We start from the raw sequence: 15,767 nt of genomic DNA on the forward strand, positions 1-15,767 counted from the left end.
GCATTCTGAGTTCAAATCTTATGCTTTCAGGTTCAGTGAATGAAATACAAGCCGAAATTGGAGGACGATTCTTCTCCCTCATTCACCCTCCACTTCTCACCCCTCCTTCTTTCTTTCTTTCTTTCTCTCCCACCCTTTCTCACTCCCTCTCTGACATTTTTACAGATAAAACTTGTAAAGAGTCTTGTTTAAGGAATGGCTGTTAGCGCCATTATTAACCCTTTGCTGCGTATGTATATGCATTTGTGTGTGTGCGTGCGTGTGTGTGTATGTAGATGTGTTCGTTTGTGTGAGTAGATAGATTGAGTACGTAGTACTTGGCTTGGAGGATGCATACAAAATATAGTCGTTCATATTTACCGTGAGATGCATAGATAAGAATACAACCGCATGCACTCAGAAACAAGAGTCTATGTGTTTCATACGTACATACAAACACACACACACACAAACACACACACGCACAAAGTATAGACATATGATGTTTATACATACATATGTATACGTGTGTATGTGTGGTGTGTGTGTGTGTGTGTGTGTGTGTGTATACACACACACACGTATATGTACCTACATGCAATAATACAGATAAGCATAAGCATAAAGTCGTTTAATTATGTAGTAGTAGTAGTAGTAGTAGTAGTAGTAGTAGTAGTAGTAGTAGTAGTAAGTGGTGGTGGTGGTGCAGCAGCAGCAGTAGCAGTAGAACAGTAGCAGCAACAAATTTAAATTGTAACATACGTTTTTGTGTGTGTGTGTTTGTGAGCGTGTGTGTGTGTGTGTGCGTGTGTGTGTGTGCGTGCGTGTGTGTGTGTGTGTGTGTGCGTGTGTGTGCGTGTGTGAGTAGCATTGCTTATTATTGGTTCAAATTTTGGCACAAGACACCGAGATTGGGGGAAGGGATAAGTCGATTACATCGACCCTCTAAAGACTCCGCCGGTTACGACGACGAGGGTCCCAGCTGATACGATCAACGGACAGCTTGCTCGTGAAATTAACGTGCAAATGGCTGAGCATTCCACAGACACGTGTACCCTTAACGTAGTTCTCGGGGATAATCAGCGTGACACAGAGAGTGACAAGGCTGACCCTTTGAAATACAAGTACAACTCATTTTTGCCAGCTGAGTGGACTGGAGCAACGTGAAATAAAGTGTCTTGCTCAAGGACACAACGCGTCGCCGGGAATCGAACTCACAACCTTACGATCATGAGCCGAATGCCCTAACCACTAAGCCACGCGCCCTCACACATCGACCCTAGTACACAGCTGGTACTTATTTCATCAGCCTCGAAAGGTGGAAAGGTTACGTCGACCCCTGCTGATAAGAAAAGCGTTTAATCCAAGGATTTATGAAGCTGGAATATATGAGGATTTATGTCTATGAAAACCGGTCAGTCGTACGTTGGATTACTCCAATCGGCTTTCAATTGAATGACCATCGTCACAGCAATGGAGTACCGCATTCGTACTCTATTGCACGGCAATGGAGTACAACAACTAATGGAATTATTCTGATAATGGATGCTCAGTTTGAAGGTGGAAATAATTGAAAGTCTGAGTAATCCAATGTATTAACAGTCATTTGTAAATACAAACTCACATACAGAGGTAGATAGATAGATAGATAGATAGATAGATAGATAGATAGATAGATAGATAGATAGATAGATAGATAGATAGATAGATAGAAAGAAAGAAAGAAAGAAAGAAAGAAAGAAAGAAAGAAAGAAAGAAAGAAAGAAAGAAAGAAGGATGGATGGATGGATGGATGGATGGATAGATAGATAGATAGATAGATAGATAGATAGATAGATAGATAGATAGATAGATAGATAGATAGATAGATAGATAGATAGATAGATAGATAGATAGATATTATGTTTATTTAAATTACAATATCAATAACAGACAATTTCAAGTTGCTTACATCTCCTTAATAAGTTAAGGAGATGTAAGCATCTTGTTACTTGTGAGATGAAATATTATAAGGGAAAGAAATTGTGTGGAATGATTAATAGAAAAACATAGCATTTTGGAATTATGACGTTTTAGAATGAAAGAATCCCAGAAAACAAGAAAATCGATGGTTTTGTTGTTGTTGTTGTTGTTTTCACTGTTTCTTGTTTTTGTTGAATTTATTCACACCATAGTATTCTCACATTACCATCATCATCATCATCATCATCATCATCATCATCATCATCATCATCATCATCATCTTCATCACCAACATCAACAACATAACTAACTCCTTCGCCATCACCACCATCATGATTATCGTTACCACCATCACCATCCACTATCATCATTATCACCGCTACCATCAGTAATCCTCATCGCCACCAGCTTCAACACCACCACCACCAACAACAACAACAGCACTATCATCATCATCATCACCATCGTCGTTATCGTCGTCATCATCCTCATTATTCTCATCAACATCACTACCACAACCGAAACCACCAGCACCGTCCTCATTACCTCACCTTCATCATCATCAGCAGCAGCATCACTATCGCTGCACCATCACCACCATCACCATCACCGCTAGAACTACCCTAATCACCTCCATCACCATCGCAAACATCATCATCATCACCATAGTCATCGTCACTATCAGCGCCACCCTTCCCACCAACATCACCCCACAATTATCACCAATGCAACTACCATCATCGCCATCACCACCACCATCATTATTATCATCATCGCCAATGTCTCCCCCCACCCACCCACTCATTTCTATTTCCACCCTCATCCTGATCTGGGGTGAAATCCTTTTTCGGAAAGTAACGTTGGTACATACAGCTGTTAGTGGCCACCACATCGAGAACTAATCCTTCAATAAACAAATAGACGTCATCAGCTAACATACTGATAATAGCTGCTGTTGTTGCTCTGTTTGTAATTATTTAACCCCAGGAAAACTCGGATTGCATGGACCCATGATTAAAGATATTCCAGCGGTGACCATCCCATTTTTTATAGATAGGTCGTGGGGTTGTGTGGCTCCTATTTCTAGCAGGTCGTGCGACCTCTTAAGACTTCCTCAGTTGGTATCAGTTAATCTTTCACTGGTACACTTTCGCTCAGCCCACCACGATGAATATCCAAACAAAGAAAGACATAGATTATATTTCAAAGAGATGAGTGTTTGAAATGATAGTCAATTTGAACAAAGAAGCTGGCACAAGGTCATGTCAGCGGGAGGAAGAAGAACAACGACAATGAGCTGCACTCCAATGCTTTTGTTCTTGTTCTTAGTATCCTTTGAGGTCATCAATGTATTCATGGACGTTTAATGAGCTGGATGTGGTACTGAAGAAGGAACAATAATTCTGGGAATATGCTTATACACCCATTACCAATTCTTTCTATCTTCGGTTGCGTTGTTTACATAGATGTATTCGTTTACAAAACGTCATAACTTTCAGTATTAGCTCTAAATTCTATACAAAATCAATAGAGATAACTTTAAAAAATCGTTCACAGAAATCTTAGAACAGCTCAACTCATTAGTACTCATTCACTAAAAACATACTCCAGCCTCTGGTCCACACGAGTGCTATCGCCTTTCTCTGGCTTTTGCGTTGCTACAATAACGACCACTGCATTCAGATTTGGCTAGTCTCGTACTCTTACCATTCAGGTACCTCCAACCCACTAGTCTTTTCACCTCTCATCACCCTTGGTGCGTCCACCTCCCTTTCTTTCCTGCACAAACCAGTCCTTCTTTCCCCCGATCGTCATTCCTCTGGAATCTCCTCTCTTTTCTCTTCCCTGCACATGTTGATCCGCAACAGACTAAACACAACATTAACCACATCAACCTCACAAACCTTAATTGGGGCCTGCAAAGGTCATAAGCAGTACCCCTTCCACCAAAAAGTAGAAAAACTAAAGTCAATGGAATCAAATTCCATTGGCATTTCACCGAGAGTTACCAAGGATGATAATCTAATTAAGAGGAAAGCTCAAAGAAGATGAGACGAAGCAGAATTTAACTTTACCTTTCAAGGCTGTTACCAAAAAGTTTGATGAAAAACCATGTTGGAACCAATAATTTATTAGTAGCAGATATAATTGAGAAGCTGTAATAAATGACCATTCCTTAATTCTTGCAGGCAAAAAACTCATTAAGAACATTGCGCAAACAAAAGGCATGCATCAACCATACATTATTAGTATTTATGATTTACCTGTTCTAATCTCTTTGACGTAACTGCCTGGAAACCATCCAATATCCGTGCCCATCACCCCTCGGCACCACCCATTGCAGTCTTTCTCGACAACTTTTAAGAACTCTCCCTTTTCAAGATGGAGTTCCTTAGGGGACTGGGGTACATAGGATTGTAGTACTTCGCATATTGTTGACAAATCTACAAAACAGATGAGAATATAACACTAAGGAATCTAAATCCAGAAGAGACTTAGCAGTGAGGAAGAGTGGAAGGAAGGAGAATTAGGATTCTGGAATGTAGGATTAAAAGAAGGAATAACGGAATAACTTTACAGAAAAGGATCGCAAGAGAGAGAAGCAAGGAGGGTGTCTTCTGATTGTACATAACCAATTTCGTTTTTAAAAAATAGAGATTATATTAGTCGCGTCTAGTTAGAAGCTCGATCTTAATGACTCTTGGCTCATCAACCTCCTCCCCACCCCGGGGGAAGAGGGCTAGTAGGAAAGTGAAAGTTGAGCTCATACACGTACATACACACACACGCACACGCGCGCATACACACACATGTATTATATTCAGAATCTTTTCTACTGGAAGCACAAGGCTTCTAATTTGAGGGAAGGGGTTAAGTCGATTACATCGACCCCAGTGCGTAACTGGTACTTATTTAATCGACCCTGAAAGGATGAAAGGCAAAGCTGACCCCAGCGGAATTTGAAAATATATTATATTCATAATGAAGTCAAATCAAATAGTGATATTTTGAAATGCTTTGACTGAGGAAGGTTTACGTAATGGATGCATTTCCTGTTATTACATGAAGCTGAAACCTATGTATTAAATGATTTCAAAATATTACTTTTTGGTTTGACTTCATTATTACAACTAATATGACTCGATGCCAATGCAAACTAATTATATATATATATATATATATAATAAATCTAAAAAAAGAAGAACAAACACACAAAAAACAACGCGGGGACGTGGTACATGTAAAGTATTAGGCAGATGTTCAGGGAAGGAAAGAGAGGTAGTTTAACGTTTCGGGCAACGCTCTTCTTCAGAAACAGAGGAAAGTCCAATTGAAAGAAAGATGGAGAAAGACACACACACACACACACACACACAAACACACACACACACACACACACACATACATACACACACATGTATGCGAACGCGCACACAACGCACACACACACTGTCGTCATACCCAGAATCTGAAGACAATGATCAATTAGATTCTATGTCAAAACACTGAAGGGATTTCTCTAAGTCTGCGGTTAGAATTGAACTCAGAACTACAAGATAAGGAGCCATTTCTAAGTCTCAAAATGCTGCCGGTAATTAAGATGAAAAGATGTTTTTATATTGTGATGCCTCCATACAGCGAGACTGACTGAGTCATTTAAGGGGAGTTAACTGTATTGCCTTTATACAGTCAAGTGGGCAGAAACCTTTACCGCAGACAACAATGTATTGGCACTTATTACTGAGGAAACCTTTGGCCCAGGGAGTGCCATAACCACTAGTTTCACACGTTTACGTAGACACATACTCATTGATAAGTTGCATAAATGTACGAATAAAAGAATAATCACAAACAAATATGGCACCCAAAACATGAACAGATATCCGGACTTGCCAGACAATTAATCCACTGCCTCGATTTGAGAACTCGTCATGGTCTTCTCTCCTCTATGTTAAAGGACATTATTTAAGTTTAATTTCACCCCTGATCGAAGCCAAATAAGCTGAAATAAGCTAGATTGCCGGACTCACTAGCAATTCGATATATTTCGCACAATTTATTATTAGCATTATTGCAGGACCGAAACCTGGACCTTTGGATTACTAGAACAAAACTCTTACTATATAGTTAGTTATTGTCTTCCGAACTCTTGCGTAGCTGTACACTGTAGACAGACTTTGTCGAGTAAAACATGTATGTATGTATGTATGTATGTGTGTATGTATGTATGTATGTATGTATGCATGCATGCATGCATGTATGTATGTATGCATGTATGTGTCTATGTATGTATGTATGTATGTATGTATGTATGCATGTATGTATGTATGCAAGTAAGCATGTATGTATGTATGCATGTATGTATGTATGCATGTATGCATGTATGTATGTATATATGTATATATGTATGTATGTATGCATGCATGCATGTAAGTATGTATGTATGCATGCATGTATGCATGTATGCATGTATGTATGTATGTATGTATGTATGCAAGTAAGCATGTATGTATGTATGTATGTATGTATGTATGTATGTATGTAAACGCTCACACCCATACATCTGATGGGTCTTCAACCAAATGCTACTCGCAGACAATTGGCCAGATCGAAGTTATTCCACGCACACATATAAGCCTGCGCACACTGAGATCAGAGTCAAAATCACATGATTTCGAGACGAACTTCATAACTACACGTCTACGCATGCACCTGTCAACTCAGATTTTCACTAAATTTCTCAGATCATACTCTTTAGAAATGCTGAATAAAACTCATGTTACTCACTGTGTGTGTGTGTGTGTGTGTGTGTGTGTGTGTGTGTGTGTGTGTGTGTGTGTGTGTGTGTGTGTGTGTGTGTGTGTGTGTGTGTGTGTGTGTGTGTGTGTGTGTGTGTGTGTGTGTATGTGTGTGTGTCTGTGTGTGTGTGTGTGTGTCTCTGTGTGTGTGTGTGTCTGTGTGTGTGTATGTGCGTATGTGTGCGCGCGTGTGTGTGCGCGCGTGTGTGTGCGCGCGTGTGTGTGCGCGCGTGTGTGTGCGCGCGTGTGTGTGCGCGCGTGTGTGTGCGCGCTTTTGTGTGCGCGCGTGTGTGTGCGCGCGTGTGTGTGCGCGCGTGTGTGTGCGCGCGTGTGTGTGCGCGCGTGTGTGTGCGCGCGTGTGTGTGCGCGCGTGTGCGCGTGTGTGTATGTGTGTGTGTTGTATGTGTGTGTTGTATGTGTGTGTTTGCGCGCGTGTAGATAGATAGATAGATAGATAGATAGATAGATAGATAGATAGATATATATATAGATAGATAGATAGATAGATAGATAGATAGATAGATAGATAGATAGATGGATAGATAGATAGATAGATAGGTAGGTAGGTAGGTAGGTAGGTAGGTAGGTAGGTAGGTAGGTAAGTAGGTAGATAGATAGATAGAGAGAGAGAGAGAGAGAAAGAGAGAGATAATAATTATTTGAACAGTGAACAGCAAAATTTTAAATGATGATATGCATATTTTTTCTTAATACGATCCGGCAGATTCAAACGTAAATAAGCTAGTTGCTGTTGTGTACGTCACAGGAAACAACCCCAACTTTTTACGATGTCTGTGTGCTCATAATAATTTCGGTCCAAGGGCACAAGGGGTTCTATATATAGTATTACTCTGATGATCAATTACGTGAAACGCTGTGTAGCAGTTTGTGAAGTCTTTTCAACTTGGATAAAATATTTTACTTTTTGATATTCTAATACTATTTTCCATTGCATTTCGCTCTAGTGTACTTATATGAGTGTGTGTGTGTGATGGTGGTGGTGTGTGTGTGATGGTGGTGGTGTGTGTGTGATGGTGGTGGTGTGTGTGTGATGGTGGTGGTGTGTGTGTTCGTGTGTATGCATGTATATGTATGCATGTGTGTAAGTATGTATGTACACACACAGTAAAACAGATATTAGTAATCAAATGAGAATAAGAGGAAACTAAATCAGGATACAATGGATGGTCGTCCATTAGTGACAGCAATTTAACGCAATTAGGAATTTGAGCAAGGAGAACTGAAGAAATCCGCTCTGTTGTAATTGGTAGCAAACCTTTGTAAAATTATCTGAAGATTAGTAAATACACGCTCATATGAATCGTAACATAAAATAGAAACATCACATGTAAAAATATTATGGAGAGGCCATTTTTATGGTTGTTTACATTTTGAAATAGATACTTTCATAAGAATATTTTCCTCGGTTGCTTCAACCTCGTTTTTGTGGAATAAACAACAGAAATCATTGACATATTTTCAATGTTGTATGATGGGTGAGATGAAGGTAAAAATTGGGTAGTGTTGGTATAAGGTAACAGATTATCAGAGCCGTTAGAGCATCGGATGGAAATGAAAGTGTTTTTTTGGTATTTGTTCCGGTTGATTTCAAATCCACAACCTCGTTTTTGTGGAATAAACAACAGAAATCATTGACACATTTTCAATGTTGTATGATGGGTGAGATGAAGGTAAAAATTGGGTAGTGTTGGTATAAGGTAACAGATTATCAGAGTCATTAGAGCATCGGATGGAAATGATGTTTTTTGGTATTTGTTCCGGTTGATTTCAAATCCATCGAGGTTTCTGGATTGATGGATAAAGTACGAATCAAATATGGGTACAGGTTTTTTTCTTACTTTTTGTCTCTTTTTCCGTTCCTCATAATCAGTTGCTAACGACAAGGTGGTGTCTTGTAAAGCAAAAACATACAAAGAAAGGTGCCATGAAAGCACATTTTCTCTTGAAAATTTCATAAAAAGACATCGTAATAATCATGGTCGTTCGATGGTGAAAGTAAGAGATTGTTGATATTTTCTATGAAAACTGGGTGAAAATTCATAGCTTGCAGAGATATCATATATTTAAGGACATAACTGATCTCGATTATTGGGACCCTCTTAAAGCATTGAAACTCTATTCTCTCCAGCGCCGCCGTGAGTGATACATCATTTGCACAATGTGAAGAATATACCACCAGCATTGCCCAAATGACCTCAATATTAGCTTCAAAATTCATCCAAGGGAAGGACCACTGGCCATACGTCCCTTACCCAAGGTTAGCTCTCTGGGAATATATGTCAGGTATCGATCTTCTGGCCACCTCTTTAATCTGCACCGATTTGCTGCCAATTCAAAAGCTTTCCAGTCTCTTATTCGTGACCTCCTTTATGCAGATGACTGCGCTTTAGTCACTCATATAGTGGATGACATGCAAATACTTATGAATCGTATTTCTGCTTCATGCAAGGCGTTTGGACTCAGCATTAGCCTGGACAAGACTGTTATAATGTTCCAACCTGGAAATCCATGCGTGGAACCAGCTATTTTGGTTGAAGGAACAATTCTGAAAGTGGTAGACAAGTTTGTCTACCTGAGCAGCACACTCAGCTGTTCTTGCTCCCTGGATGATGAAATATCTTTCAGGCTGCAGAGATGTATGAAGAAAACAGCTCACCGAACCATCTCGAACGTAAGCCAATAAGATATCGTATGGATATAATGCCTCGTTCTTTATTTCATTACGATATATGCATCTACATACATACATGTACAAATATATATATATAATATATATATATATATATATATATATACATATATATACACGCACACACACACATGGTTGATTTCCTATGGCCGGTCAGAAAGTGACCATTGGTTTCGCATCTATAAAGCGCTTGGCTGTATGTCTTATGCTAACATATTCATACCAATGCATACATACTGACAAGTATACGTACATGCATTAATACACAGAAACACGGATACATCTGTACGCATAAATATATAAGTTTATAGAACCCGACACACTTGTATTCATATATATCCTTTTGTGCATGTACACCCATTCATAAAAATGCACACACACGTACACACACACTCACACATTCATGCACACACCCTGCACATTCGCATACACAGTAAACAATAGACACACACGTATACACATACACCGACATACACTAGCATGCACAAACTACTTGACGTTCATCCATTATTAAACATACGTATTGACATACAGACTGACAGACACACAGACACGATCGTTCAATACGGTATTCATACGTGGCATGCATGGATGAGAGAGATTCTCTGTGTGTGTGTGGTGTGTGTGTGTGTGTGTGTGTGTGTGTGTGTGTGTGTGTGTGTGGCTACTACGTGTGTGTGTGTGCGGAAAGAGAGAGAGAGTGACAGACAGAGAATGAAGTAGATTGATAATTGGATATACAGATAGTTATCCGAATTTGTGTCTACTTGATAACATGTATAAGGTATGTATGTATAAAATTATATATGTGTATATACAGTTGTGTAAGTATGTATGTATGTATGTATGTATGAATATATATATATTTGCCAACAGGGACACATTTAAATACATATAGACATGTACATATTTGCACACACACACACATATATATATACAGATAGATAGATAGATATACATATCCATATATATATATATATATATACATACACATATACAAGTATGCACATATAAATACATAGTTCTACAAATACGTATGTTCCTGAACAAATATATACATATACGTATATATGCATGTAAACACACACACATACACACACACACATGCACACACACACACACCACACACACACACACACGCCCATGCACACTCGCACACCAGCGCTTGCACACACGAACACTCTCTGCAGCTATTCTAAACATGCCATTATGTTTTTGATGCCTTCTTCTGGCTGACCTTTTCTATTTTCAGAACATTTCCACATTGATAATGTTACCACGGGAAGGTTGGCTTTTTTTTTTTCATCAAATTCTGGCTCCCAACTCCAACATTGGCCACGTGATATAACTGGGACAATCAGTAGACACCTTGGGTAATTGGGGGTGGGGTGGGGGTAAGGTCGATATTAACACGGTTAATATAAGAAGCCAGCGAATACAACCGTAATACAGGATAGGTGGGGTCGGGTGAGAATCTTAGCAGAACGGCTAATTCAGGTCCAAGAATTCAGGGGAGACAATCTCGAAAATTTAATTAAAATTAATTTTAAACACAGCATTGGTATAGTAGCGTAGACAATGTAAGCAATGTAGTACAGGAAGATAACTTTAGACATGCTTCTGCCTTATTATACCACATCGTTAAATTTCTAGTTTTTACCAACACTGACGGACGAAGATGGCTTAAGAAATATATGTAGATTGTTGACAAAGTTTCCAATTAATGGCTTCTGATTTAGGCACAAGGCCAGCAAATTTAATGGTGGGAAATTATTCAGTACCATTGACTCCAGTATTTGACTGAAGCCTTGCTTTTTCAACCCGGGAGGGAGGGACAGCATAGTTGACCTCGGCAGGATAACTTAAGATGAGATTTCTAATTAATATGATTTCCACATATAGCAGAGATAGAGACAGGACCAGGCAAGATATTAACAGCTGATACGTGGACCCGGCCTTCACATACAGAATTAAATTGGATTATTAGGAGAGAGATTAAATACAGAATTAAATCGAGTTATTAAGAGAAAGAGATACTTTCTTTCGTCAAGAGAGAAAGTCAGTCAACAACAACAATAGATATGCCTGTTGTTGCTTAGTCTCTAGTCAGCTCCTAGTCTACCATCAAGGTGTCTTCCAGCCGTGACCGTCTTGTCGTTACTTGAGAAAAGGCTATCTAGGACATCATCCAATGTATTCTTTCGTTTTCAAGACAGTAGAACTACATATTTGAGAGGAATCTGACTTAATTTCTCATAAATATAACAACCCTTTAATCATGGAGGAATTTTGCCTTCATTCATATTTAAACCAACCCTTACCGATGTTCTTAAAAACCCATGGTGAGAAAACTTCGTTTGAATCTTAAAATCAAAACTATACTTAAGCATTAGTTGTCTATTTAAGGCGAGAATTGGCCGAGTCGGTAGAGCATCGGATAGAATTCTGAGTTCAGATCCTACCCGGATTAGTTTTATCTTTTTATACCTTCATGGTCGGTAAAATAAAATAGCAATGCAGGGCGATGGATTAGAAGAATTATCGGTGCGTTGAACAAGGCCTCTTATGATATTTACACCAGAGAATCTTTCCGTTCTGACAGCAGCGCTTATAATGATACTTTTTGCTTCGGCCCCTACTTTCACTGGGTCAACATCACTGCAATCGCTGGATTTTCATGAAAGGAAAATCTTATCGTGGCCTCCACGTTGCAGAGGAGGAATATTCTAGAGGCAGGTCTACAGCCTCATGGGACATATGGAGGATCCTTCCGCCCCAAAATGCTTACGAATATGTGATAATAAAAATTCAATTCTTTGTTGTATCTTGGGAGGTTTCTTATGCCAATAATAAACACGCGCAATGGCTCTCTTTCACTTATTTTATCATTATTAGTCAAATACTTAATCATTTAACCAATAAACTGATTGTTTAATTAATTGTTCAGTCGGTCAGTCAGTTAGGTTCGTCAGAGTCCTTTCGTCGCCATTTGCGACCTCATCAATGACATGCCCTGTCTACAATAGATTTGAAGCAGGCCTAAAATATGATAAAAGAAGTGAGATAGAACCAGTGTCTGTGTTTAGTATTGGGCATAATGACCCTCCCAAGATACAACAAAATCTGTATCGACACACGATTTCACATCAAGAATCTTGTTAATCAAATACTAAAACGAAATATTTCAATTTTCCCCATCATAAACGTCCGTCTTTGCCCACCACCACAGTTAAGTAATGTACCCGTAACCCACCCCTTTCTACTAAATATGTTTTCCCTTATTCATAGCAAGGGGACTCATATTTGAACAGAATGTTTAGATTGTTGTTGTCGTAGTTGCTGTCGTTGCTGTTTAAATTCAAGTCGACCCTGACTAAGAAATCTTACGATTAAAAATGTTCCGACCGTGCCTATCCATTCTTTTTTGCATGTACAAGGGACCTAGGACCACATTGTCAAACTTGTTCTATTCTGAGACAGTAAGTTGTGAAATTAGGAAGATTTAGCTATTATTTCTAGCAGGTCGAGCGACTGTGTAGAGGTTCCTTGATTGACCCGTGAATGTTTGCGCGATAAAAGGAAACGAAGGTGAAGTAGGGGGTGGTGCGTAACAAACGGGGAGGTTTATGTCGTTAATACGGTAATGTTTAATTAATGCAATGACGTAGATTTACTGAGGGATTATGGGAAGCTTAGTGACTTTGCTAATTGGTTATACTGTATTTCATAGTTGATATGACTTCTACATTTTTAATATCCCATAAAAAAGCATCTTAAAAACAGAGGGTTTGCGTTACTAGTAAATGGTTGATAATAATATTGGTTTCAAATTTTGGCACAAGGCAAGCAAGTTCTGGGAAGGGGAGATGAGTCTATTATATCGACACCCAGTGCTCAACTTGTACTTATTTTATCGACCCTGAAAGGACGAAAGGCAAAGTGAACCTCGGACGAAATGCTGCTAAGCATTTTGTCCGGCATGCAAGAGCTTCTGTCAGCCTTCAAGGACCAATACTCGAGCCTCATATAAACCATCAAATATGATAATCCTCATCAAGTCAGTTTTGATAGAGTGGACCTATGATCAAAAGGTGTTCCAAGGATGACCATCTTAACTTTTTGTACAACTGGTTCATCATTACCCAAGATATCCTTCGCTTTTTCTCTTTAAGACAGTATATTGGGATTGGAGGGTAAATTGGCAGTTATTTTTAGCAGGTGGGGTGATGACGTAGAGGTTCCTTTATTGATTCTGTTCACTAGAGTATTAAATAGTGTTGTTGCTGTTGTTATTAAACCCTTGGTTAATTCCAAGTGATCAAAGTTATTCCATCCGTGACTATCCTTATTGTTTAAGACAATAGAATATCATTTCAGAGATATTTGCCAGCTATTTCTAGCAATCAATCAACTGCCACTGATAACTTGCAGTTGATAAATTTACTCACAAAGAAGGTCGGCCCCGCCTGACCCCTGATGAAATGAGGTAGGGCAGTTATCCTCATAATAAACCCGAGACTTGACCCGAAAACTTTAATCTGGAACCCTGCTTAAAACTCCCAAGACCACATGGGAGTGTGATGTTAGACCAGGTGAGAGTTTAAATGAACTAAACAAGAACAGGAACGGCTTCCAAACAGTTTCCAGTTTCCAAAATTCACTCACAGCGTTTTAGTCCACTGGAGATAAGAATGAAGGCACTTGCCCAAGGTGCCGTGTCACTGATGAACTGGACCCGAAACTACATATTCGCAAAGTTTCTAAACCAGGAAGAAATTGTAGAGGGTGAGAGTAATTACAAGATTACTGATGAGAGTAATTATGCAATTCTAGATTTGGTGAAAGAAGAAGCAGATGAAAGTTGTAGAAGATATGGAGATGAGGTTTTAATGGTTACCAGCTTTTGGAGATGGAAGTTGTTCATTTGGCTGGTCACCTAAGGGACATTCTACAGCGTAGAGTGGTAATTCCTGGCTGTGGTGAATCCATAAATCCGGAATCACACGGCGTGCCTGAAAAGAAGAAAAAAACATTTACATCAATAATATTAACCTTGTGTTAACATTTAATAATGTTTATTACACAATATTTATTTTGCTTATTGTTATGTTGATTTTGTCATGTTTTTTAAAGTAATATCATTCTTATGTTTTAAAAGACTCCGCCAGTTACGACGACGAGGGTCCCAGCTGATACGATCAGCGGAACAGCTTGCTCGTGAAATTAACGTGCAATGGCTGAGCATTCCACAGGCACGTGTGTACCCTTAACGTAGTTCTCGGAGATAATCAGCGCGTGACACAGAGAGTGACAAGGCTGACCCTTTGAAATACAAGTACAACTCATTTTTGCCAGCTGAGTGGACTGGAGCAACGTGAAATAAAGTGTCTTGCTCAAGGACACAACGCGTTGCCGGAATCGAACTCACAACTTACGATCATGAGCCGAATGCCCTACCACTAAGCCACGCGCCCTCACTTCTTATGTTTATTATGCCGTGTTTATACAATGATGTTTATATCTATTATGTAATGTGTTACACTGCAATGTTATTATTTTATGTAATATTTAGAGTTATATTATGTTTATTACGTAATATTTGGCATGTAGTATGTGTGGTTTACTGCTATATCATGTTTAAGTAGTGTTTATTGAATAATGTTTTATGTAATGTTTATGTTATGTTTAGTGAGTGTTGAGTAATGTTTATTGCGTAATATTTAATGTGTCAGATTGTTTTTATTATGTAATCTTTATTGCTTTATTATGATTATGCAATATTTATTGTTATGTTCATTATGTGAAGTAGTTAAGATTTAGCTATTCTAAAAATATTTCGTGTATGTAGAATAGAAACAATGACAAGTCTGTTCAGCAGTGGGTGTATAAAATATAATATTAAAGAAACCAGTACAAGAAGATCGCAGGTTTTATAAAGATAGGTAATAAAACGAATTACAACCAGATTCAATGGAATTCAGACGAAACATGGTAAGATCAAGTAAGCGTTCTTTGCGTCTATAAATCTCCATGTTATAAATAGACTCTTTTTGAATATCAATTTATTAATAGAAAATTCCGAAAGCCCTGCATTTTGACTGCAGCGAATTTATTCATAGCGACAACGTAGTCGGAGGAGAGAAAGTGGCGCCATGACAAGACTGGCGCTCATTTTCTGTTAAATAGTTGGAACAGAGTGAAATGAAGTGTTTTGGGCACCGCACGCCACCTGGTTTAGGAATGAAACACATAACCATCCGATCGGGAAGCCAGTCAGTACCATAAGCAATAGGCATGCGGTTTCATAGACCAGACTA

At 38.9% G+C, this 15,767-nt stretch overlaps 1 protein-coding gene across 2 annotated transcripts in view; it reads right to left on the bottom strand.

Annotated features, from left to right (window-relative positions):
* Positions 1-15,767, bottom strand: part of LOC115218265 — a 70,048-nt gene that overhangs the window by 12,513 nt on the left and 41,768 nt on the right. The window contains exons 3-4 of one of the 2 annotated variants that reach the window (XM_036508290.1): positions 14,348-14,462; positions 4,206-4,385 (exon numbers count right to left, since the gene is read on the bottom strand). In XM_036508290.1, coding sequence (XP_036364183.1) covers positions 4,206-4,385; positions 14,348-14,462 — 295 coding nt within the window. The remainder of the gene's footprint in view (positions 1-4,205; positions 4,386-14,347; positions 14,463-15,767) is intronic. The other variant, XM_036508291.1, reaches the window with a different exon arrangement.

This window comes from Octopus sinensis, linkage group LG13 (assembly GCF_006345805.1).
Source record: "Octopus sinensis linkage group LG13, ASM634580v1, whole genome shotgun sequence".
NCBI lineage: Eukaryota > Metazoa > Mollusca > Cephalopoda > Octopoda > Octopodidae > Octopus > Octopus sinensis.